This window comes from Acanthochromis polyacanthus, chromosome 3 (assembly GCF_021347895.1).
Source record: "Acanthochromis polyacanthus isolate Apoly-LR-REF ecotype Palm Island chromosome 3, KAUST_Apoly_ChrSc, whole genome shotgun sequence".
Classification (NCBI taxonomy): domain Eukaryota; kingdom Metazoa; phylum Chordata; class Actinopteri; family Pomacentridae; genus Acanthochromis; species Acanthochromis polyacanthus.
Window position 1 is genome coordinate 25,750,477 of NC_067115.1, and position 26,714 is coordinate 25,777,190.

Sequence of the window (26,714 nt, forward strand, 5' to 3'; positions counted from 1 at the left end):
AAGCCAAGTTTTTAAAAGAAGGAAAAATGCACTGCATTTGAAGATGAGAGGTCCGCCACTCTTTGTACTCTTTTCTACCCCTTGTTTGAATTTGGATGACAGTATTTCTAAGAGGCTTTGAACCCTGTGAGAGGCAGCGATGTTCAAAGCCAGACTGGGAACCCTGCTTCTTGGCATGCTTCTCATCGGACTCATGCCATGTTACAGGAAGCAATCCTTAATTTAAGTTTGGTTAGGAAACGGGGGAATGAAAAGCACAGCTGGATAAACGGTGATGTTTTGCCAGTGCCAAAGTGTGGCTTAGCAATAGATTAATACTAATGGATTAATAATGACAGCATTCTGCATGGTAATGCCACAGTTTGATTCAGTGTGATGCTTGAATTAAGGGATTATTTTTTTGTCATTGATTGTTGAACAAGTTTCCAGTAATGACAACTCTGACCCTGAACGCCACAGGGAAACTTGTGTCATTGTTGATAAGTCTAAGATGTTTTAACATGTAGAATCCATGAAATTTATTTATGCAACCTTTGGAATGTACTGCATTTGGGCTCCTTCATTGTCAGCCCAGCTGCCTCATGTTTTTGTGACGTTAGCCTGATTTTTAAATGTTTCTGCTGAGTCAGTACAACCTGGTCCCATGAGAACGCTCAGTCTTTTTTTGTCCTCCTTTGTGCCTTACACTGCATTTAACAAAACAATAGTATTTTTGTCTCCTGATCATGAATGCATGCAATCGCTAATCTTCTAATCTTGTGTAAGGCACTTCATGAACACTACACCCAAATGTGGACTCCTATATCTTCTCTCCGTTTGTTTTTAAAAAACATTTCTGAACTTGACATTTAAATATGATCAATATTGCGACTTAAAGAAGAGCTATATGTAGTTTGTTTTGTAGTAGCTGTGTAAAACTTCATTGTTGACTAATGAGGTATAGAGTATATAGTTAGAACTTAAGCTACACCATTTGTTAATGATAGGCAGAGTGACAGTGTAGTCTTCAATTTTACTTTAAATATTCAGTCCTGTTAAGCTCATATATGTTAGCGACTACTGTATTTACCTCTGGAAACTCCTATAATTGTGACCTGCACTTTACTTGTGTCCTTGGATGGTGTGATGGGATTACTAGCATCACAGTGTCCTTCTGTCACACTTTCCCTAGTCACCAAGAACTTACCTTTACTGCTACTACTACTACAGTAAGTACTTAAATTGACCCCCAAGTCTTTTTTTAATCATTTTTTAAAAATTATTTTGTTAAAGCAAGACCTTAAGTATCCAGATGTTGCATATTCGTGATTGTAGAGGAAGGAGAGGTGGGGTAGGGAGGGAAAGCTGGCAGTGGGAGTAGGAAGGATGGTAAATCTCAGTCTAGCACATTCTAACCATCAAATATCCTGACTTATTAAGTTTCACCATAGTTTCTCCAGTCTCCACCTTTAAGATATTAGTTATTCAGGCAGTGACTTCACAGCAACTGCAGCTATAATCAGACATCTGCTTGCTGCTTGCTGGTGGAAATCAAAGTGGTGTTGTGTCCATTTAGTCAAACATACTTGTTTGATGCTATACACAAACACATCATCCATAAATCACTCTCTTTCTGCCTCTGTTCCTCTCCCAATCAGTAAAACACACACACACACCTACACAGCATATGCAAAGACACGGTTCATTTAAGCCGATGACCTGAGAAAGGTGATGATAGTAGCGAACACTTTACACAGTAGATTGATAAGGATGGCAGCTGTGTCATTATGCAGAACATCCCCTGTTAGCTTCTGTCTTCTCATTACCCCAGCCAGCGCCTTGGGGTCAGTACTGGATCTTGTGAAACACACTTTCATCTGTCTTCGGGCTGTATCTTCTGACAGTTTGCTATGTCAGCATATGGCTTGCCCCAGGGTTCTGAACAGCAGCTATGCACAGATGCTGCTCGCTGTCTCTCTGCACCTCTACAGTAGAAAATACGCCACACAGGAAAAGATAGGCTTTGAAACACAACCCATCTGTTTGCATGAGTTTTTTTTGTCATGAAGTGATGCAATAAATATTAACAGATTCTTTTTTTTTTTTTAGAAAAGGGCCTGTGCCACAGATACATATATATATTGTGTTGTATCAGAGAGCTACCCTAATCATTTCATTTTCAATTGCTAGGTGATGCAATATAAATTAAGATATACAGTTATAAGCAAAAGTCTACATGCACAGATTAAACAAAAATGGAGCTATTTGGCCACAATGACCAGAATAGAGTGAAACAGGCCAATAGTCATTTAACCAAATATTAGCATTGTTGGATGTATATTTTTGACCTATCACATTTAGTCTATCCTATTAGACACTTTTGCAATCATAAGTGGTGAGGTTTGGTTGATGGTTAGGTTTTGTCAAGATTGTAAATTCCCCTAGTGTTGAGCTGAATCTCAGGACATGGGACTAAAAACTACACTTCCCAGAATGCACCAGTAACAGCAAAGAGGTCATCACTGATCTGGAGCACCTGGGAAGGACTGGGGGAAGCTCAGTCAATCAAACAATCTTCAGAGGAGAAAGAAGCAAGGATAAGAACAAAGGAGATCCAAGTCCACTCATGGATTCGGTCCAAAGACGCTAATGGTTGGTGAAATGTTTGTTCACTTTCTTGGTGGTTTGAAGTGTTTCTTCATATGGTCAAGTTTGTGTTGGCTGGTTTGTGATTGGTTGGTGAAGGCACTGCAGCATTTGCTTATTTGATTTTATGTTAAGTGAGTTTGAAGTAAGATATTTCATTTTGAGTATAAAGAAGAAATATAGAATATATGTATGTTCTGTTGAATGTTGAAATTTGCTAAACTTTACTAGAATGTTGATCCATTGTTCAGTTCGAAAGGCTTGAAATGTGGACACTTGGTAGGAATTGGACTGTTCTTTGTTTGTTTTGAAAGGCTTAAGTGTTTGATTCATTTAAATGGTTAATATGCCAACTTTTTGTTCTGTGTTTGATGTCAACTTTGTTTTCTGTCTTTAAAGGTTTACAACCTATTTCAATTTTGCAACCAACCAACTAAAGGGAAAATACAAGATTGAGTTGTCCTTGGAACTGAAAGAGAGGTGGACTTGACACTTAGGATGATAGTAATAACTGTTTGTGGAGAAAAGTTTCAGCAAAAGAAATGAAAACAAGAATCCTACAGTTTAGTATGTCCTGATCCCTTTACATTGTAATCTAAGCAAGTCTGACTATAGTCTAAACGCATGACAGCATGTTTTAGAGCTTTAGTTGGCTGACGAAAAGCTGTAACTGTATAACTCAAAAGATTGAGTAAATGTTGACTTTGAAGGCACACAGACTATCCCCATTATGGGTAAAGCACAGCTTAACTTGCATCTGCTTGGCATTTTCCTTTTATCATCAGGGACAAAAGAAACATTTGCTTTTTTAGTTTGACAGAAGTTTTCAGTTGCTTGGAAAACACACATACCACATGAGTCAGCCTAAACGTAAAGAATAATCACATCCTTACAAAAAAACAATCTGATACATTTTAGCTTCAGCAAAGATGAAATGTTGCTGTTCCCACCTTCTGTGTGTGTTCATGTCATAAATGTTTAGTTTTTAGACTGTATTTTTCCCGGTATTACTAGTTATATTTTACCATGTCACAATCACTTACTCCTGCTAAAAATAGATAAATGAATGTATTAATGAAAGAGATTGAGAGTGTATCCATGATAGTTTGCAGTGCCTCATGTTTGAAAGTGGGAGCAGCAGAGGAGAGTCCAAGGTTGGTCTGTCTTGTTAATGTCTGGTAATCTGTGATCCACAGTTGTGACAGGCTGTTAAGATTAATTTACTCATGGTGTGACAGTACAGTTCTGTGAACCAACACAAATGCACTCTTATTCATGCCGTACAGCAGCCTTGACTGTGAAGAATGCCACAGCCTATGTTGTCTACGTGTGGAACACAGCTCATGTGGCTGCGATCTTGAAGGACTCTGACAGCGAGCCAGCAGGGGTCTTGCTTCAATGTTCAGCTGTGTGTTTGTGTGTGTGTTAGATACATAGATAGATAGATTCCTTTGTCATTTCTCACATGGTATCTACAAAAATGCACGGGCTGAAACGAGTACTTGATAGTGCAAACAATGTCATGTAGCTAGGAGAAGCCGCCATGTGTTACAGGGTAGAAGAAACACAAAGAGAGAGGACGAAAGAGAAGGAAGCAGACATATAATCTCAGATTCTGACTGTCTGCATACAGCATTTGGCTGGTAGCAGGATCAGCACCAATGTGATCAAAATAAGACTGAATTGCCATAAATGTACGTCTGCTTGTTGTTTGCCCGTCCATCTTTAATTACAAATGTGCTTTTTGTAGTTTCTTTATATATTCATTTTTCCAGGCAGCCATCCTCTTCCCCTGTGACCTATAAACCTAGGTGGATGGTGTCTTATTATTTTGCAAAATTGGCAATACCACCAACCAGCAAATTGTCATGAATAATTTACTCACTGAGCTCAATTGCGAAACTACTTTGAGTCAGAGCTTTTCTTCTCGGTTCTCACTTTATTTGGTTTGTGTGTGCTTAGAGGCTGAGTAGGTGGTTAGTATATAACTTTTGCTTTTCCTGGGAGGTTGTTGTTACTTAAATTTTGCAAGAAATTGCATCACTTTGGGCACATAGAAGTGAACCCAGTAATTATTATAGTTATTGTGGTAAATATTTAATATTTACCCAGTGTGAACTCAGCTATTAAAACTAACCCTGGAAATCAATTTGGAACAATGTGGTGTGCACATAAGGCAGCTACATTTCTAGATTTCCTCAACTTTAAACTCCTTTCTACAGGTACTAAAATACTACAGTAATACAACTAAAATAGCAAAAGACTGTCAGCCTGCTAACAGAACTTTCACATCGCTGTGCTGGGTGCAAAAACTGAAGACACAACAATCCCAAAATAAAATCTCACTGTTTTGTGCTACACATGAAAGAACCCAAAACTTAAGTGTCTAGATAATTATTAGATGTTCGCTAAAGAAACAGTGTTGGATGACTGTAATGATACTATCCAGTGATTTGGCATCGCTTCTTAAGCTAAACCCAGACAGACCCAGACTTCCTGGTTAATGGACGCTCATTAGCTTACTCTATAGTAAGCAGTACAATTTACATTTTGGGCATCAATAAGTGTTTTTCTATCTGTAAATTGCAGAGCGTTGCACTCTAGGATAGAGCAGTGTACAGCCATGGATACTAATTTTGTCTTCCATTGGCTTTGGCTACATTTAGCAGAGTGTGTTAGAGCTGATCTGGAAACGAGGTGCAATTTGGGGTGCTAGTCTTGCTTAAGGAGACAGACATGTAGAGCGAAGGAGCTGGGGTTCCAACTGCCAACCTGCTTAATAATAGATGACCCAATCTTCCCCTCACCTATAGCTGCTTCACTTTACGTGCTTGAATATAGTGATCCACAGTGTGTGATACACTACTAATGTAAAATTTTCTTTTAATGGCAGCTAATTAGACAGCTTATCTATTATTCCATATGCCCTGTTTTCTTGCTGATGGGTTCACGCATTTCAGCAGTTCAGCTATTCCTGATATCTTGTGATTTGTTATCAGTCAGTTTGTGCTGTAATGACTTCACAGTTTCACACCTGCTTCCTGGAAAAACGTCCAAAGCCAGTTCCTACCTTTGTGGTTAGCGAGTTTAGCTCAATGTACAGCAGTGTGCCGACACACATCGGGAGCAAATGCTGAAATATTGAAGGTGAAATGTGTGCATTAAATTCACATTTATTGGTGATTTTTTTTTTTATCATTCCAGTAACTGCACTATATTCTATATATTAACATTAAACATGCCAGGCAGACTGGCCTCGAGGCACATAAAACCAAACTATGAGCTCCAGTGTATTGATCCTGGAGAAGCAATCCATGTTTATGCGATTTAGTTTGAAGTGGAAATACATAAAATATTTAGTAATTTGAGAAATTTAAGGTCAGGTCCTTTTGTAATGTAGTTAAAATATTGAAGAAGCGAAGATGCTGCTGCGCCAACATGAACAAAAATAGATCAGTAGAATGTGGAAGGCTTGTGGAGTGAAAACTGGAAATGAGAGCTGGGTGTGGAGTAGAGTGATGATTCAATTTTATTTATGTAGCACAGATTCACAATGTATGTCATCTCAGTATAGTAAGGTAAGGTACAGACCTTACGAATTATGAACAGAAAACCCAACAACCCAAAGCTGCCTTCATATTCCCTGTGAGTGATGGCGGGTTAGAACAAAAAAAAAAAACAGAGAAAAGCGAGGGGACAAAAAAAAATCAGACAGAACCAGGCTCGGGGAAGGTCGCCATCTGCCTCAACCGGTTGGGTGAGAGTGGGGATGAGGGGGGTGGAGGATAGTAGGAGGTGTTGGGGTGGGGATAGCAGATGGTGAGCGTAGCAGCTGCAGATCAGAGACATGTAGCTCCAGATCCTCTGGGGAGGAACTTGTTGCAGAGGTCAAATGTGAGAGATGCCGGTGGAGCAACAACATGGCAGTGGCTATGAATCCCCTGATTGATTTGTTGAGTTCGCTGTTGAGACAGCAGATGGAGATGCCCACTTTAGATACACATGACCTCGGTTATCATCTCAAGTCCAAGCCATATTGAACTCCAGCAATGCTATTCTCGCACACTCCATGGACCCTTTTTTTTTTTTCCCTGTGCTGCACTGATTTCTTTGACCCTGATTTTCATGACCGTACCTCACACTTGAAGCCATCTCAGAATGAGATTTGAGAGAGCTTTTATGTGGTTTGTCTTTGAAGCGAGCAGCATTTTGGGTCGCGTATTTTCTGCCATTTGTTATGAAAATTATGTGAAAACCTCAAGGCATGTCATGCAAAAATTAAAACCAAGGTCAAATGAGGACTTACTCAAATTTTTACAAAAGAAATGGTAAATTTGAATAAACTTGGTGTTTTGTTTTTAAGATCTAGGTGGAAAGTTGGAGACTTTAAAAAAAAAAAAAAAAAAAAAAAAAAAAAGCACTGTTGCTGAGTTTTTCTAATTGGCCAGTGTTGCACATTGATGTAAAAACCCACTCTTTTGTGCTGCCACTGTTTTTTCTCGTAAGATTAGCTTCCCAAGGACTAATAATTGGCTCTTTCACACACTAGATGAATAGTATGAAGAAGTAGGCCTCCAAACAAGTTGATTTCATTTTGTTCTTCACATCTTTATTTTAGATAGCATACATAGATCCTGCTTTGGGTTGTTTTGGAAGGTGTGTCTTAATTGGGTGTGAGATCATCCTTGCAAAACATCGAATAGTCCACCTAAAAAAGCACTGCATGATTTATTGTCCAGGTCTGTCGTCTTCTGTCAGACATGTATCAAAAATATCCCATCATACCTCAGTACAAACTATTAGCAAAAAGAAATCGGAGGTGAGAATGATAACGAAGGAGTGGGAGGATCAAACGGAGACATAAGCTAAGGAGCTACTAATGAGGAAATATGATAAGACTGAGAGACTCTATTGCACTCAAAAGCAGCATGAAGGCATGCTGTTCTTAGAAAATCACCTTGGGGAAAAATAGGTGAGAATCTTTACTGCTTTTTATTTTATTGGTTGTGGTTCTCTCTTGAAATATGTTTTCTTGCAACTTTAAATTATAGACAAAATATATTTTTGCTGTGTAGAAATGCCAGATGGTTCAACAATGTTGTTTGAACAGTTGTTGGGCAAACCTCACAGTTTATAGAAATGCCTAAGCATACACTGTCATCATAACTTATTTGTGTTAAGTGCAATAAATAAACCATTATGACCATAATCCCACGTGGAACAAATTAGCCAAAAAAGAATGAAAACGTCTGACGGCAGTGCCATGTTTTATTATTTATGCTTATTTTTTTGCCTTCTTATCCATCATTGTAGGAGCTACTCCCTCTCCAACCTTCATCTCTAGGCTTTACAACTAAGCATGCTACCAGGAAGTTTTATGAGGATATAGTTGCTTGAGAACATTGCAAGGTTGAGAATGTCAGAGCTCGACAGCCCCGCAATGTGACACTTTTTCGCTAAAGACCCTCCCTCTCAGCCACCCAAAAGCCCATTCAGGTACCAGTTTTAATGCTCGCTAATCCCCACTACTTTGCACTTCAGCACTTGTTAACTTCAAAAGATATTTTAAATAACATGGTGTGATAGAAAGTGAGCATAGCCTTAAGTGATTCAAGCATTCTACAGTATGGTTACATATGCAGTTCTGCAGGATTTCAGGCTGTAGTGCTGTGTCTTTGTGTGCCAATGGATGTGAAGTTTTGTGGTTGTTAAGCGTCAGTATCGTGTATTATTCCTATATAAATGCACTTGATAATCACACATTGTGTAACATGGCTTGCAGCCGTCACATCAGCCACCCTGTTCGTTTCTGTATGGCTCTTCCATGAACTAGGTGAGTGAATCCCCTGCTGGGAAAAAGGTAGAAGACCTCCTTTTGCTTTTGTCCCCTGAGCTTTCTTGCACACATTCTGCTCTTTACACATGGGCATAAATGTGCTCATCAATTATTGAACACAGAATGGTATGCATATCACTGACTCTATGACAGTGTTAAAGGTTATCTGAGTCTCTGAGGAGCTGTGGATGTGACTACACAATCATGCATGTGTAGATGGCTGTTACGTGCACATACATGCACACACCCGCACACACCCGTCTCCAATGTTCAACACTTAAATCTTCTCTCATCCATTGGATGCAGGTCTCAGAGGCTGAAGGCGGAAAATTGAATGGCTACGCAGAGCCATGGGGATTTACTACTGACTAGAGAGTCCACTGGTCAGTGCCCCTAGGAGGAAAGGCTGCATGACATTTAAAGCTATTGATCAGCAATAAAATAGGAGGGCAAGGTGCAGCAACTCCTTATGCCTGAAGGAGGCATTAGCCTTACTAATGCTGCAGCATAATTACCTCCGGCAAGGAGGTTATGTGACACCCGGCGTTTGTGTGTCCGTCTGTCCGTCTGTTAGCATGATAACTCAAAAACACCTGGGCAGATTCAGATGAAATTTTCAGGGGATGTAGACTATGGTAAGAGGAGGAGCTGATTTAATTTTGGTGGCAATCCGGAAAAGATCCTGGATTCTGGGTCACTTTGAATTTTTTAGTATGTGGTCCAAAATATGACAAAAACATCATAGGTTAGTATGTCGCCCAACAAATTGAAACAAGGTGTCCAGATAGCTCAATTGGTTAAGAAGGTGATTTGTAAACAGAACTGTGTCAGAGACACAGGTTCAATTCCAGCTCATGATCCTTTACTGCATGGGTTTCCTGTTTTCCTCTCTCCCTGTTGATTAATTAAGAATGGAATAAAATTGTTAATGAAAATATGTCTTATGTTTCCATGAAAATGCAATACAATACTTCAGTTTCTAAAGCGCACATAAATGTATGTGAATACAATGTTCCATGGCAATGTCAATAGTCATAGTTTGGTATGTCGTCCAAAATGCAACTGAAACGTCATCGTTTAGTGTGTCATCCAAAATGTGGATAAAACGTCACAGTTTAGTGTGTCGTCCAAAATGAGAGAAAAAATGTCATAGTTTAGTATGTTGTCCAAAATGAGAGAAAAAATGTCATAGTTTAGTATGTCGTCCAAAATGTCACCAAAAACGTCATAGTTTAGTTTGTCATCCAAAATGTTCTAAATCGTACATAAATGTATGTGAATACAATGTTCCGTGGGAATGTCAATATCCTTGGCGGAGGTCTGCGCTCTGAGTGCTTTTCTAGTTCTTTGTGTATTACCTGTACTTTTTCCTGTCTGACCCTGAATGTGGTAGGACAATGGGAACGTTTCGATATGTCATTGCTAGCTTAGGAGAACCAATCTTAACTTGGCTGCCTGAATATATTAAATAGTTGGATTTCAGAATGGTTCAGCAATAAACTAGAGTTACAGCGCAGCCCTATGTTAGAGTAATTAAATAAGCTATGCGCACAAAAGCTGTGGTTAAAAAGATATAGGAACAAGATCTGATTCAGATGTTTTCTTGTGCCTGCTTGGGTATGGTTCAGCAAATTTTGTTCATCTCAGTATGTGTTCCTTTCATGCTCAGTGACTGGCTGTGGATTTGTTCATCACTGCGTGTGTGTACGTCTTGCTTAATTTGTCTTTAGGAACATCCATAAATGCTCATAGTGACACAGTGATCGTCTGTCTACATATGTTTCATGCAATATTTATTATGAAATCTGTTCAGCTGCCAATTGCAATAGATTTTTTGGTTTGTCTATCTAAAACCTTTTTTCTTGACTGTCAGCCTAATCCTCATAATATACTGTGAATAGCCTTTTGAATTTTTTATTTAGATATTGTCAATGTCAGTATTTAGGTTTGGGGCTATTTTCATTATTTTTTTGCTTAGACCCTTAGTATCAGTATCATCTTTAAACACCATTTTACAGCAAAAAAAAAGTAGTGCCGCTACAACAAAACCAAAGAGATGTCAAGAGTCTTGTATAGTATGTACAGTCTTTTCACTGATTCATAAAGATATCTATATGCAGTACCTCCACATTTACTTTCTGTGATGTACTCACATCCATGAGCATGAATTCCACTTCCACAATTAGCTATAAATGCAGACACATCCTTAATCAAGTGTTTAAATATGAACTGCTATAAATGTCCTTTTCATAAGTGTCTCTGCAGAACAAATATGGGAAAGAACAGACACAATTTCTGCCACTGCATTAGCGATACCCTTTCAACAGAGCAGGAGCAGGCCTCCAACAGCAGTGCTATTTAAGGCACAAGTGTTGTTAAAAATTAACTCCTCACCAATATGGTATCTCACTCATTGTCATAAAATATCCAACAATGATCAAGAATATTTTTTTCGATTAGCCTTAAAATTTGAACGGGATAAACAGTCACTAAAATGAATCTGCCACACCCTGCTGAGCTTGCTCCGAAAAATTTTGCCCCCACACTGCGTGCTTTAAAAAAAATCTGTATTAATTAATATATGAGAAATAGCAATGCGCTAAACAAGGTTCTTTCTGCATAGTGTTTACATCAGACCCGTGGAGAATCACATCATGTAAAATCGCACGTTGTAGCAGCGCCATTTACTCATAATGCTGTGTGGACGGCCCCTGTGGCTCAGCACATAAAACAATGAACCAAACTGCTTAGCCTTTCTCTTTTCACCCCAGAGAAGTGTTTACACAGACACTTTCATTCTCTTCTCATCAGGAAACACAAAACCAAGCAGGAGGGTACCTCTTCATTTGGCCAAGAATTAAATACTTTTCATTGCTCTAACATCTGTGCAGATGGACTGTCTTTTTAGCTGCTTTTATATCTCACTTTTACATCTCACCACTGATGGCAAGTACATGTTAACTAACATACGGATACATTTTAGTCTTCATGCTGGTTGATTTACTTTATATGCTTGCAAAATCCAACTTTAAAGTTGGCTTTAAGTAATAGTGACAGCTTGGTTTATTTATTCATGCTCCCACAAGTCACTGCCTCCTGTCATTTTAACAATGCATGCCATTTCACATGACCTTATGCAGTAGATGTACTTTCTCATAAAGTTTGTGGCAGTCATTTAAAGCCCTGAGCCTTTTCTTTTGTCTCTAACAATTCCTGTATGGCAGTGTGGTGGAATTTAAAGAATAGAATGTGCTGAAAAATATCCAGGAGGAAACACTCATTAGCTCTATGTCCCATAGCCATACAGGTGTAACAGCAATACAGGAACAGAATCTAGCAAAACATGTTGTCTGAGAAGTTGGTGCTACGCCTGAGAAATGAGAGCTTGGGGCTGTATTGAGGTAAACCCCGGTGTGGTCTTGCATAAAGTCTAAGCAGTGCTGATAATATGCACCATAAATAGGCTTACCCACGGCCAATTACCAGCTGCCAGCAAAGGGCAAGGCTGCCTTGCTTTGACACTAAATTTATTTTGTTTTGTGTAAGGCCACATTTGGATGCACTTGGCAAACATTACTGCGGCTCACTTCGGTTTTATTTGCAAGCTACTTTTGTTTCTCCCCCCTACCTTTGGGGATCCACTGAATTATTTAGTATGCGCCGTTCTTATTTTGTACTTGCAACAGGTAGTGAAGGATTTGATTTTTCTGTATTAGTCATGACATTCACAAGATGTCTTTATGATGCCATTTGTCAGTCGGCTTCATGGTGCTACAGTAGGTAGTTTGGCTGTACCACAGGTGGATGCTATGTCGCTCTCTAAACCATATTTGTGGTTACAGCATAGACCCTGTATAAAGATAGCAGCAAGCAGCAGCAGCAGCAGCAAGTGTTGAAGTCTCCCAGTGGTTTGCATTTACTTCACAGTTGACAGCATCTTTTCCAGTTGGAGCCAGAACTATTTAAATATTTGTAGTAGGGTGGAGTGAGCGTTACATTTGAAACCTGATCACATAACTAGCTAACTACTATAGCATCACCAGTACGTTGGCTAACAGGAAGCTTAGCACTGAAACTTGAAATTGGAAACTGTTTAAGAAAATAAGCAAGTTAGTGCCTCTTCTTGAGGCCTACTGTCTAGCTAATTATTATTTTCAAAATGAACAATGGCTCACTGATCCGGAGTAAATTGGGCGAATAATGCTCACAATAATTGTGGAAAAATGTTTAGACTTTCTTTAGAGAGGTTGTTACTTTTTTTTTTTTTTAATGGGATTTAACAGGAGCCAGAGACTTTTTGGAGCCAGTACCTAGCAACCCTCAGTGGTATTGCACTTCAAAAGACTTCTGCTTTGCTTTCAAACCATGATTGCATAATTGCACAATTTACGTTATGTGATATGTAAAATAAATAGCTCACATTATGTTAATTAAATGCTGCAACCTGCTTTTTGAAAGTGCAATAGCAGGTCTACTGATGTCTTGAATTTTGTTTCCTCTAAATCCCATCTCGGCCCAAGTCAGTGTCACAGTAGACTTTATGTCTTCTCTCTGTTTAAGGTGCTGTTGTATCTGTAAGTGTGCCTGTGTTGAGCCCATTGCTGTTGTTTGTCAAACATTCTTGAAGGGTTGTGAGCTTACATTTGTTGTGGCATTCTTTCCCTGTTGCCTTGACAGCCCGAGTATGAACTTGTTGGCTGTTGGTACTGAATGTGTTCCAAAGGTTAAACAGCTAGGCCACTTGTTGTGTCGTTGTGAAAATGACCGTGATTAAACTAGAATGGTTCAGCAACCACAGTATGAAGCTGGTGTGTCTAAAGACCTCAAAATGTAATGTCATTCGGCATGAAACAAAAGCACCGTCTTTCTTCCCTGCAATGTTCGTCTCCCAAGGATATTTGTTAAATCTGAATTCATTGCTTCATTTAATCACGTCAAACTCAGCTGGCTTTTTATGAAGGTCCTTATAATTAGCTATTTGCTTGTTAAAATCTTCACTCAGCTTGTTCTTTATCCTCTCACCTCATCTGTCCTCAAGAAATATAGTCAGAAATTTAAGGTAACACCATATCTGAGGACCGACAAGCTCATGTAAAGCCTAAAATAATTAGATTCAATTCATGGTCTTGGTCAGCTATGAAAAAGGCTCATGTCTGTTGTTAATGGTTGTTAGAATGCTAAAAGCATGATTCTGGAAAATCTTTTCAATAATTTGAACTAATCATATATAGAAGGCGAACATTATTGATGTCATGGACGTTTTGTCTGATGTAATTACCTGATAATTGTTTTGGCTTCGAGGTGGCTAACTGCCACATCATCATGGCTTACTCGGAAATTGGCAAAACATTTTTTTTTTTTAATACCTTGAAAACACATTAAACATGTGTGCAACAATTTGCAACCACTGTCTAAGTTCATTTTCTTAAAGCATGAAATTTATCATTTCCTCATTCCTTGAAACTCATTTTTTGAATATTCAACTCAACAAATGCGTGCAAAGATGACACGATATTAATTATAAAAATAGCACAGTTGCGTCTGTATGAAGGTTGATAAATTGATTATGCCTCGGTGCATGCTGTGAGGTTCTTGCAGGCATAATTAAATATACATCAAGCTTTTTAAGTCACTGTTGCAGAACAAAACGTCAACAAACTTTGACTTGACTGAGTCAGTCCCTGTGGAAAGCTGCATTACACATCCAGCAGCCTTGTTTGTGTGTATTCCACAGCCCAGCCCTGTGTTTATGAATAAATGAGCATTTGAAGGGCAGATACATGACACAGACCTATAACTCTGTATGCTCTCATTATTTTCTGTTTCACGGAAGACTTACAGATATCACTGTACAGAAACTGTAGTTCAAGATCTCATCAACTTTCAAACAAGATAAACAAACAATCTATACACTTGGCCATTAATCCCTAAGCAAGCTTGCATGAGAGACAGTGTCAGCAACAAACATCACCTATGGTTTGCAGCCATCTTGTAGTACTCTTAACATCAAGCAGTTGATGGCATGTTTACTATCCCTATCCCTACAGAGGTATTTACATTGCTGTTGCTAGTGTACAATGTGTATTGCCAGTTGTGTGCCGTGGATGGACTGTGTAATTGTATGAGCGTCCAACTTAAGGATCTCATCAGCATCAAATATTGTTCTACTTGACTGTAAAACTGCAACAAATGTGAAGTCATTTTAAAAGACCAGATGCTCTCCAAACGCTATTCCCACATTATTGCCACCATCCACAGGGCTAAGGAAATTAGATGATGCTTTCATTAACAGTGCAGTGAAGTTAGATGCTTCCATTTCCTCCACAGTCACCATTTCTAAACACTAACCCTTCCTCAGATTTAATGAAAAACAGTGCGAGTATTGGTGAAAATATACCATAAACCCATCAAACTTCACATATCATCATATCTGGGCAGTGTGTCATCACAACCACACAAAGACCAGTTGATGTAGCAAATATGAACGTTTAAGTGTTAATAGGTGCATATATTTAAGGTGTCTTGATAAACATTCAAAGACAGCTGCTAGTCAGTGAGAAGCATTAGTTGTGAGTACATGGCCTATAGAACATTTTTACATTGAGGTGACAGTCGTCTATCAGCTGTAGTTATGGCAGGTGCAACGGAGGAAGCGTGAGACAAAGTCAGTGTAGGGAGGAGGAGGAGGAGGTAGATGGATGGATGTACAAAAAACTCAGGGCATAGAAGACTGCTGTGCAAACCAACAATCTATGGTATGTTGTTCTCTAACTAACCCTAAGTGTTTATTATAGCAGCCATTACCACAAAGGTCATAATCATTGCCATATTAAAATTAATGATCTAATCCTACATTCAGATCTATTTTTGAAACGGTTGCGGAAGCTTTGGGCAAATTAGGTTTTTCTGCAGGGTGAGGGCAAACAGCATATTTAATTTGAAGGATATAATTGATTAATAGCTGTTCTCATACCCAGTTGTATCACAGATCCATACTCTGCAACAAGCTAAATTTGGATTTAAGTATGATAACATGGCAGTGTTAATTAGATGTGTGACACAGGCTGTGGTAATGATGAACAATCTGTGCTGACGGAAATCTCGTAAATGCACCACTTGCTGCTTTTCAATCAGCTTGGACACATTAGGTTGCTGTTTATTTACTCCGACTATCACAGAAATTCTTAGTAGTTAGAATTTGAAAGAGGAAATAGTCGTCCTATTTTCTGTGATTGTGTTTGTGTGTTATTGTTTTTGTTTGCGAGTCAGTGCATCTATGCTAAAAAGCTCTTATGTGGGCAGCCAGGAGTTTTTGGGTGCAAAGATTTGTATGCTTTCAGGTGTAAATGGAATGATGAGTTATTGATTCATAGAAGCTTGGATTGAAATAAACACATCATTGCACTTCATAATGAGCACTCATTCAACTGTGTAACGTGATGCTGAGCAGATGAGCTGATGGTAAACAGATGTATCAAAGTCATACGTCCAGGCAGCTATGAATACAAATTCTAACACAAAAAGCACTCGGAGCGCAGTACTCCGCCAAGGCTGCTCAGTTGTATCATTTACGATGGCTGAAATCTTGAAAAAAATTTGTGGCAGAAATCACGGCAACATAGAATGTGACCATTTAATATAGATGTTGCCCAAAACAAAATGGCCTTGCACTGAGCACAGGCATGTGTACGTTATGCGCGGATACCGAAGCGTGTGACCAAAATATGTAGCGGGTAGTGGAAATTGATGGGATTCGGAAACACCCCCACAATTTAATCAACTGTTTCTTGTACGATTTCCGACGGATAAATCCTGATAAGTCCGCAATGATGAATTTGCAGTAGGACCACAATCATGTGATCATCAGCAGGCAGCTGACATAGTGTTCACTTGTTTTCATAGTTACAGTGACACTGTGCTGCTATCTCGCAATGATGCAGAAATCTTTAGCAAAGCTGTGAATCCAAACTATAAGCTGTATCACTACCAAAATCTAATCAGTTGGTCCTTGTGTCATTACTGACCTTCTCTGAAAATTTCATCCGAAACCATTTGCCCATTTTTGAGTAATGTTGCTGACAGACAGACAGACAATCGTCACGTAACCCCGCCGTACCATGGCTGAGTAAAAATGTTATTAAACCATGAATTGCTTTCTAGACAGAAAAACTCTCACCTAAAAGGTTGGCTTGGTCCCGTATCAGCACGACTATTTCTGGATCCATCATAAGTGAGAGCATACATCATTAAAGTCTGTATTCCATGCTAGAAGTCCCTAAGTAATGCTGCCTTGACAGGACATAACTTTGCTCTTTAGGGCTTTTCAGAGTGAAAGCCTCTGATACATTCCACAAACTAATATCGCACCATTGTGCAAGTTCAGCTGCTGACAGCCCAATAGTTCGACAGAAAACTGACTGGAGTGTGTAATAAGCAGTTCTGTCCATGCCTCTTCACTTGCCTCAGACAGACGTTTGTCATTGTGTTCAGCAAAGGTGTCACTGGCAAGCTAGCAATTGGAATATTTCTTCTCTTGAATGGATTATTGACGGGCAGAAATCATTGGTTCTATTCTGTGGCCTGTCATGCAGGCTGAGTGACTAATGATTTGCTTGTCTCATAGATTTCTTTCAATTAGGCTAAAAGTAAGATTTTCTCCTTTGGAGAGGGTGATCATTTGATGATGACGAGACATCAGAACAGAAGAATATATTTAATAATATAACAGTTTTTTAAAACTTTACTTTTGTGGAAGAAACCACAACTCAGCATTTTCTCAGTACATGTCCTGATTCTTTCTGAGAGCTGAACATGTTTAGATTTTAGTTAGGATGCCTGTTCATCAAGATTTTGGGACTTCTTTCTGTCGTGCTTGCTGTTAGAAATGTCTCCATTTTCAGCTGCGGCCCTTTAAAAACATTATAACACCAATAATATTAACCAACATATCCCATTTGCACTAGACATATGCTTCTCTACATCATCTTTTTGACTACTGGATGTAATGGGAGAAATAAATAGTTGTGCATGGAAATGCTTCTTGGCTGTACTAGAACCTTTCTTAGTGGAAAGTATCATATTGCATTTCCCTTTCAAAATCTTCTGTTATAAAACACTGAAGTCTCGCTAATACGATTAGGTCACGGTTCATTTTGTAGGATTCTGTGACACAGCACCCTATTGATTCTGTGCAGTGTAGCCTGTCCAGAAGAGTTCAGATCAAGGAAATTATTGCCCGAGGCTCATTCAGTGAGAAGGCGGCTTGAAGACTAGACTTTATTTCACAGTATTCCTACTTAAGCTGAGGTATGAATATTTTCTGTGGTTGCTGTCCTACGTGAGGCAGGTACCTGATTGATGCTACGTACAATTTCACTGTAATGGAATTCAGAATGAATTGCCTCATTATAGCTGCGGAAGTACATATTATAGATAAAGACATGAATATTTGTCATCCGGTAAAGCTGTTGTATAAAGCATTTTTCCCCCCAGAGTTCTTCCACTATAGATTCCAAAACTAGGACGACTCATACTCCCATTGTTATGAAGAAATGTACATGTACAGAAGTATAATTTCTTGGAAAAGTTGAAAAGACTGTTTGAAGTAGGTCTTTTTTCCATTTGGTGTTGCTTGGATACAGCTGAAAACTGTTTCTAGTGTATATCACGGTTGCATTGAGTGGCCATTTTAAAAAGCACGCTTTAAATGGTAAATGGTCTGTATTTATATAGCGCCTTACTATACCTGCAAGGTACCCAAAGTGCTTTACAAGATACGTCACATTCACCCACACATTCACACACTGATGGCGGAAGCTGCCAATTCAAGGCGCTATCCACGACCCATCAGGAGCAATTGGGGGTTAGGTGTCTTACTCAGGGACATCTCAACATGAGCACGACGGGCCGAGGATCGAACCGGCTACCCTCCGGTTGCAAGACGGCCACTCTACCCACTGAGCCATGTCAGTTTCAATTCTGTGGCTACTATTGAGGTCATTGAAAAGATAACTACATTATATTTGGAGTTTTTTGTCCTCTCTATTTCTAAATCGATGGCATCAAAATACTTGAAACACATTGAAATATAGTACATTTTTGTACATCACAATTAACTATGATCTCAGGAAGTGTTAAAACATAGAATTGAAATTTCAACTTTAATATCATGTCAACACAATACATATTTAATTTTCTATCACTTTATTAGCATTTAACTCAGTTTTACAACTGTCACAGTAAATAATCTTGCCGTTTTTGGTGCTCATATGATCACTGACTGATTTTCACAGTGACACTGTGCCACAAACATCAAAACCATGACATTGCTGACAAAGCGTGACACAAGTCTTGCTTGTACATAACTTTCACATGTTACTCACTGTAATGCCCTCTTCTTTTTTCAGGTGACCACTCTGGTGAACACCAGCAACAAAGGGCCATCCAGTAAGAAGAAGGGGCGCTCTAAGAAGGCCCATGTCCTGGCAGTATCTGTTGAGCAGGCGACCCAGAACTTTCTGGAGAAGGGTGAGCAGATCGCCAAAGACAGCCAGGACCTCAAGGAGGAGCTCATTGCTGCTGTTGAGGATGTTCGTAAGCAAGGTGAGCTTAAATGTTCTTATTCAGATTCAAGTGTTGTTGCGTTTGCAGTTGATAATTGTTAATAATTAAGTTTCTTCAAAGTCTATTTTCAGTTTAAAGCATGGTGTACGATTGAGGCTTGTTTAACTTTCAAGAGCATCGCATGTTATCTGTAATGAGTTCTTCTGGAACTATTTGTTTCTTCTGAGTGCTGTAAGTTTTGAAAAGACCTGCATTTTAGGATTTGTGCCATGTGTTTCAAAAATCCTTCTTCTACTCAAGAAGGGTGACTTGAAAATATGCATTTTTTTCTATGTAGCGTATGAAATCTCAATCTCTAGTCTGTGTCCTCAATTTCTCTTCAGCATTTTGATTTACTTAAATGAATTCACATGTGCGAACATCTGACAACCGCCATATCTATTTCTGTTACATTTTTCAGGTCAAGTTGGAAACGCAGTGTGCAGATAAATTTATAACAGAACAAAATTCACATAATGAGGAAATGGCTTTGAGATGCATGTGGACTTCATGGGGTAGACACAAAAATAGGAAATCTAATACACTAAACCTCCCTGACAATTTAGCCCTTTTATGTGGTTTGTGTCATTTTTGTTGACTTTCAGAGGTGTAGTTGTAATGGTGTTGGACTGGGTTGTTAAAAAAAAGTTTGTTTTCCTCTGGTTCCCGTTTAGTATGTAGAGTACTAGTAAGCAAAAAGTAGTAGGCAAAAGTGATATTTATGACATTAAGGTACTGCATTCATTTACAACTGCATTATTTTTGGGTCGTACTTAATTTATAAGTTCGTACAGATTTCTACACACACTGCTTCGCATCATTTTAATTGGAGTGAGTAGCCCTGCTGACACCACTTTCTGTTGAGGTGTGTTTTTCTGACATCAAACGCTGCACTGGGAGAGTAATTGACGTAAAATTGTAATGTTTGGGAAATGCAAGTGCTCTGAATGTCGGCAGATGTCAAATATCTGCACAAACTTTAGCAACTTAGACGGATGCGGAGTTAAGAGTGGCAAAGGCAAATCCATTAAATATAAAGGATTAGTACCCATTAGTTTTGGGCTTCACTTGGTGCATGCAGCCTCATGAATGTAATGAGTCTAGTTCTGGAGTTGTTTACCCTAAAGTCATGCATCGTTAAAGCTTCGACTGTCTGTGATGGTGAGGACCCTTGCTGAATTTCAAGACATTATAGATGCCCATTCTCATTAGCAACAATTTGGAAATTGCCGTTAACACTGAAACTTCTGCATGCCTGCTGCTCGATCTTTCTGCGAACTTATACTCAAATAAAGCAACGTCACAGCTGTTTGTAGTTCCCCAGAGTTTCTTTCCCGTGCTGGATGCAAGTCAGTGAGCCTTTATGTGAATCAAATGTTTGTCTTCGGGATGGAATTGGGTTCCCCGTTCTGTAACCACATCAGCAGAAAGAGCAAATGGAGCTCAGCATATGTTGTGTTGTCGCTGTATTCCTCATCCTGCACCGTCAGCTCCATTTGGCCGCTCGTGCTGTTGAATACTGACTTGACTGCTTTGGCACACAGCTCTTCTGAGGTGTGAAATAGACTGTTGCCATACAGGTCATCACCACGGCTGACATCAAAAAGGACAAGATCAATTTTCCCCATTTGCTTCCCCATAACCAAAGAAAAGCTCTGTTTGAAAAGTTTATCAAAAGCATTCTATGTCTTCTGGGCGTGTTTTGCATTAATGCAGCAGATTTTTACATTTCAGCATGCAAATGCTCACATTTGTACTTAAAATAATTGCACAGCCCTTTTTGACTATTTTAATGGCAAGGCTGTGTCCTCTGAAAAAGGCAATGAATTAAAATTGAATACCTGTCCAACGCTAGAATAGGACATGAAAGTTAATACTCCACATCTCGTAACCTTTTAGTGACAATATGAAAAGATGGGCATGTTCAAAAGCACTTCAGCACACAAGTGTACTGCTAATGGGCACTCTTAATTCTCTCTTTACGCTCCACTTCCTCGCAAGATTGGATGTAAGTACATGTCAGGTCATCAGGGAAGATGGCTTATATTAATAATGTCAAACTTCTGAGCTTGGAAATACATGTCGATTGTCTTCAGCAGACTCTAACAGATCTTTAGCAGCAGGTAGAACTGTCTCCCTTCAAGCATCACCCTCGGCTTAGTAAAAGTCATGGTGATCTGTGCAATGCATTTAAATCTGTCACCACCTCATCAGACCTGTCAGTGTGACCTCATCAGCCCAACCCCCTTTTGTCTTGCCCTGATTGAATTAGATGCTGATTTCAGACCCGGGGGTGGGATAATCAGTCCCTTTGCGCTGTCAGTCTTCACTAGCTCATCACTGGGCCAGACAGAGTTATGGCACGGCCAGCAACAATTGGAGTGCTTATGAGCTCATTTGCATGCGCATAATTTTTTAAAAATGTATTTATTTTCTTCGCCTGCGACCACCATGGATTGAGGTGTTAGGATTCACATTGTCTGCTCGCCCATCCAATTATTGCAAATGCGATTTCTCTGGAACAAAGCACAAATATTTACTTTACTGGTACTCAAGGATGGACTTATTAGGTCTGAGGGGTCAAAGGTCACCGTGATCTCATAAAACATTATTTTGGTCATCATTCACAAATTTATCCGGTAATCGTGACAAAAATTCTCAAATTTCTGATGGGAGAAAATGAACTGATGCCATTTTATATCCAAAAGGTCAAAGGCCAACTTCCCTGTTCTGCAAAAACACTTTTCTGGCCATTACCCAATGCTACAACTGACATTAATCTGCTAAATTTGAATTTTCTTTTATTATGAATACCGCATTATTGGGATGTGTCAGTTGCATTTTTAATGGATTAAGATTTTGCACATAATCATTGGATAAACAACTTTATTTGCTAAACTGTATTTATGGTAATAGAGCTGGCACTGGCAGTGTAGACCTGCTGCCATTTTGCTAATATCCCAGCTGGAAGAATTTTCTGTCATTATGGAGAAAGTCACCTTTTTTTTTTCTCACCAATGGTTATATTTTAGTATCAACAATAAAATCTTATCCCTAAATAAGTCATTTTAGCTGCTTCGAACGAAGAGAATGAAAGATTTTAGCAATATTTGCACATTTAATGCAGCTCTTCTTAGAGCTGGAGATATGGAGGACGATGAAAGATGAAATAACAGTCGGAGGTCATAGCTGAAGCCATTTTGTTGAACATTATGTAGGGCAACAGTTCATCAGACAGGATTATTCTGTACCATCTGTTTTCCAACAAACATGGCTTTATGTATTAGTGTAGGACTGGATTCATGTTTAAAAAAAAATAACAGTATACAGCAAGTATTTAGACCCTGAAAGTATGCCTTCATAAAAATATATCTATTTTAAATGAAAGCTACAGCACAATAATGTAAAGGAAGGTCTGAATACTTGGTAAATTCAGTGTCAGCTGAACAACAAAAAACATAAAAATGTCATCCTAATTCAGATCTCTGTTTCTGCAGCTGAAAAACCAACTCGTCAGTTGTCTCTGGTGGACGGACTATGTAGTGTTCACACTGCTTCTTAGTTACATTAAACCTACACATGCCCCACGACTGTTATATCTGTATAACGTTAATGTTGGCTATTATACCAGCCTTCATTTTGTTGTGACCTCTACGCAGAATAAAAAGAAGTTAGCTGTGAGCCTCTCATGGATACAGCACAGCTACAGGGTCGATGAAAGATGAATCATCCATTGTATTTATACAGGCACGTTATCGTGTTTAGCAATATTTACATGCGATTGCTGTATGCGCACTCAGACAATATGATATTCTCCATCCCGCTAACTGTTTGCTTCTTTCCTTTTTGCAGGAGAGACGATGCGTATTGCCTCGTCAGAGTTTGCCGATGACCCTTGTTCCTCTGTAAAACGTGGCACCATGGTGAGGGCTGCTCGCGCCTTGCTGTCTGCTGTCACCCGCCTGCTCATCCTCGCTGACATGGCTGATGTCATGAGGCTGCTGGCCCACCTTAAAATTGTAAGTCTTAAATGGATTATAAATGTATAATTATTAAGCATTTCTGCATTAAAATGTCAAAAAGTGATCATCTCAAATGTTTCTAACAATAGTCAAACCCAGAAACCATGTTTTACCCTGTTGAGCTGAGAAAACATGTTAAACACCAGCTGAAGAAGAGAAATAAGCCAGCAGCTCTGTTTTTTTCATTCTGTTGTTTGTATTTCTCATTCATGATTGATCATGATTGTTTTAGTATGAGTGTTTTGACAATGAATAACAGTGCTGGACTACCCTGTGATTAAAATCACCACATGCTGTTAGCTGCAGTAGCTTTATGCGTAGTCCACTTATCGAATGGTAAGTCAGCTATGCACGTCACATTAGCTAACATTAGTTGTAGTTATTTCAGTAGAATAAAATGATGCAAATATATGTGAATATACACTACCGTTCAAAAGTTTGGGATCACCTGGGCAATTTCATGTTTAAAATGAAAACTTGCACTTTTATTCATGTGCTAACAAAACTGCACAAGGGTTTTCTGATCCTCAGTTAGCCTTTCAGCACCATTAGCTAACACAATGTAGCATTAGAACACAGGAGTGATGGTTGCTGGAAATGTTCCTCTGTACCCCTATGGAGATATTCTGTTAAAAATCAGCCGTTTCTAGCTACAATAGTTGTTTACCACTTTAACAATGTCTGGACTGGATTTCTGATAAATTTAATGTTATCTTCATTGAGAAGAACTGCTTTTCTTTCCAAAGTAAGAGCATTTCTAAGTGAACTGAAACTTTTGAATGCTAGTGTATGTGACTAAAAGCAACATAAATAAAACTTTATTGCATTGCCTGTGAAAATGGTTTTTGCCTGAATGTCAGATTTCCAGTGGAAATAGATATAGTGAAGACCACAACTCCCATGATCTCGCATTACTTCATCATCAAACTTCATCTTTTGTTCTTAATTTGATGGAGTGATCCCCATCACCAGAAATTTCACATTTGTGTACTTCGTGAACAATTTAGTAACGTGTTTACTGGGCCGTTTTTGTGTTGGGGTTGCAGCAATAAGTGGTACATTAGAATATCTGAAATATAAAATGCAGACTTTTCTGTGTTTTTGAACTGTGAGAAGGAAGTACATTTTTCTCCTGGCATGGGGAGTGTACATTACTTCAGCTGGTCACTTTCTGGTGTTCTGTAGTCCACACAAGCAATGTAGGCTTTTATTACAACCTCTACACACGTTAACATACAGATGATGCATGGAGGAGAGTCCTGGAGACACACATCACACTGCAGTGCCCTGGTGTGATGAACTATGCACTTATTCTAGTCATTTGAAGAACATAGGTCTCTTAGTCACTTATTTTGACAGTAGCTGCAGGCTTTGTAAGAGAAGTTGATACACTGTGCTACAAAGAACGATATGCGTTTGGTATAATCTGAAACAAGCTCATGCCTGCACGAATCTTCAGTCACTCAGTTTGTCCCTCTCTCACAAATCTCACAAATTCTTGAGGCCCACACAAGGGCTTAGCTCAAGCCTGTATAAGCCCTGCCATCAAAGGCCGCTTAAAAGTTATCTATCTCTTCTCTCTTTTTCATTACGTTTTCTGCAACCCTTTCATTTGGGATAGAAACAAGTTGACTATCGGAACATACTCACGAAATGGACTGAGACTGCCGAAATGAGACCAACTAGAGCTGCACAACTAAATGGATATTTCCTCTTTCAAACCTGGTTGCAATTAGATTATTTTGAAACAAAAAACACTTCTTAAATTTTTATTTAAGTAAAATAAAATGTATGCTGTCAATAATATTGCTTGTAAGTTCCAATTTTTCTTTTTTTAGGTGTGGCTGCATAGATTATTAAAGATTCAGTGTGTGTGTGTGTGTGACAGGTGGAGGAGGCCCTGGAGGGAGTAAAAAACGCGACCAATGAGCAGGACCTAGCCAACCGCTTCAAGGAGTTTGGAAAAGAGATGGTGAAGCTTAACTATGTGGCAGCCAGGCGACAGCAGGTAACTGAAAGCCCCCGTCTCATGCTCTGTCTTTTTCAGAACCACTCCTTACTTGTGTGTCCTACAGAAAGCTCCTACAAGTAGCTCTTCTTTTTTTTAATATTATTTTTTGGCCTGTTTTCGGCTTTGATAGTCGAAGTGAGAGAGAGACAGGAAATGGGGGAGAAGAGTGTGGGAAAGACATGCAGCAAAGGGCCGCGAGCAGGAATCGAATCCGGCCGCTGCGTCGGAGACCAGCCCTTATATGTGGTTCGCTTACTTAATCCATTGAGCTATACTGGCGCCCTACAAGTATCTCTTCTTAGATATTACAGTTGCTGATTAATGAACCACAGCTGTAGTTTAAGACACTGGATAACAACACTGGAAATTTAAATTGCACCAAGTTGTAGCCAATCTACTTGGGAAGCAAATGTATTGAATCAAAATTGTACCTATGATCTGACTTGCACACTTGAGAAATTTCATTGATACATCAGTCACTTCTTAGTATGAAATGCTGGATGTTAGATTCTGACTGGAATTCTACCATCAAATGCAGTTTAGTCTGTGTAACGTGAAAAAGGTTGTCTCGTTAATGTTACCTTTTAAAGACAAACAGAAATGTGATGTATTTGAAGAGGTACACGAGGGAACTTTTTCCTATAGTGTAAAGAGATTTATTTTTACCAGGAAATGAATACCAATAGACCCTGTGCACGTCAAAATGCTAACTTCCGGGTTCTGACCGGGAGGGCTTACAGGTCCTTCCGGAGGCTATTTCGCAGCATGGATAACATGGAATCAAAAAGAAAAACACTGTTTTCTCGGCAAAACAAAAAATCAGATTTCAGCGTGTTCAAGGTCGATATGGGAGGTACTGTAGTGTACCATTATGTTCGGCTTCTGGTGTTTATAACGGTTCTATAAGCCTTCACCGTTTTCCAAAAGACCGGCATTTGCGGGCTCAGTGGATTGCCAAAATTAGACGAAAAAAATGTTCGGGAATCGGGAATATTAGTGCATAGTCACTGATCAAACAGCAAATATCTCATAAACTATAACAACAATCCGTGCACTCTTCAATCATTTGTTATTCCGTTTTGACACCTAATCAAATATAGAGGAAATCCAAGCATTTATTTGTCATTTTGTTCAAACAAAACTACAAATATAAAATGTCTTGCTGAACTCGACTAAGTACCAAAGACCAAAGTGTAAAGTGGATTCTAGTAGCCAACTAAGCAAAAAATAGTAATGTATAAATACTAGAAAATAAAATGATAAGGTACATGTTTGGCAAGCCCTGCAGTTAAGCTAGCGCTAGTTATGTAGGATGCGATGCCACGTACCTTCAAAGTTATATATGTACTGGGCTATATAAAATTTGAATCCCTTTTCCCGTTTGCTTTGAGGAGCTGATGAAAAATCATCAACGAGACGATAAACATCGTCAACAGAAATTTTAGGCAAGTTGCCTAGGCATCTGGAAAAGTAAAGTGTACTGCTGGCTTCTTCCATTTTGACAGCGCTGTAAGCGGGACCGGAAGTAACTGTAGCACCCGGAGTTTTTCAACCGGAACTAGCACATGCTATCATGCACAGGGTGTATTGTTTTAAAGGTATTCACTGACAGTTCAGT

At 39.1% G+C, this 26,714-nt stretch overlaps 1 protein-coding gene across 1 annotated transcript in view; it reads left to right on the forward strand.

Annotated features, from left to right (window-relative positions):
- The window catches only part of ctnna2 (catenin (cadherin-associated protein), alpha 2), a 361,962-nt gene that overhangs the window by 43,982 nt on the left and 291,266 nt on the right, over window positions 1-26,714 (forward strand). Inside the window, 3 exon segments of the mRNA XM_022216075.2 lie at window positions 18,868-19,063; window positions 22,916-23,082; window positions 24,974-25,093. Coding sequence (XP_022071767.2) covers window positions 18,868-19,063; window positions 22,916-23,082; window positions 24,974-25,093 — 483 coding nt within the window.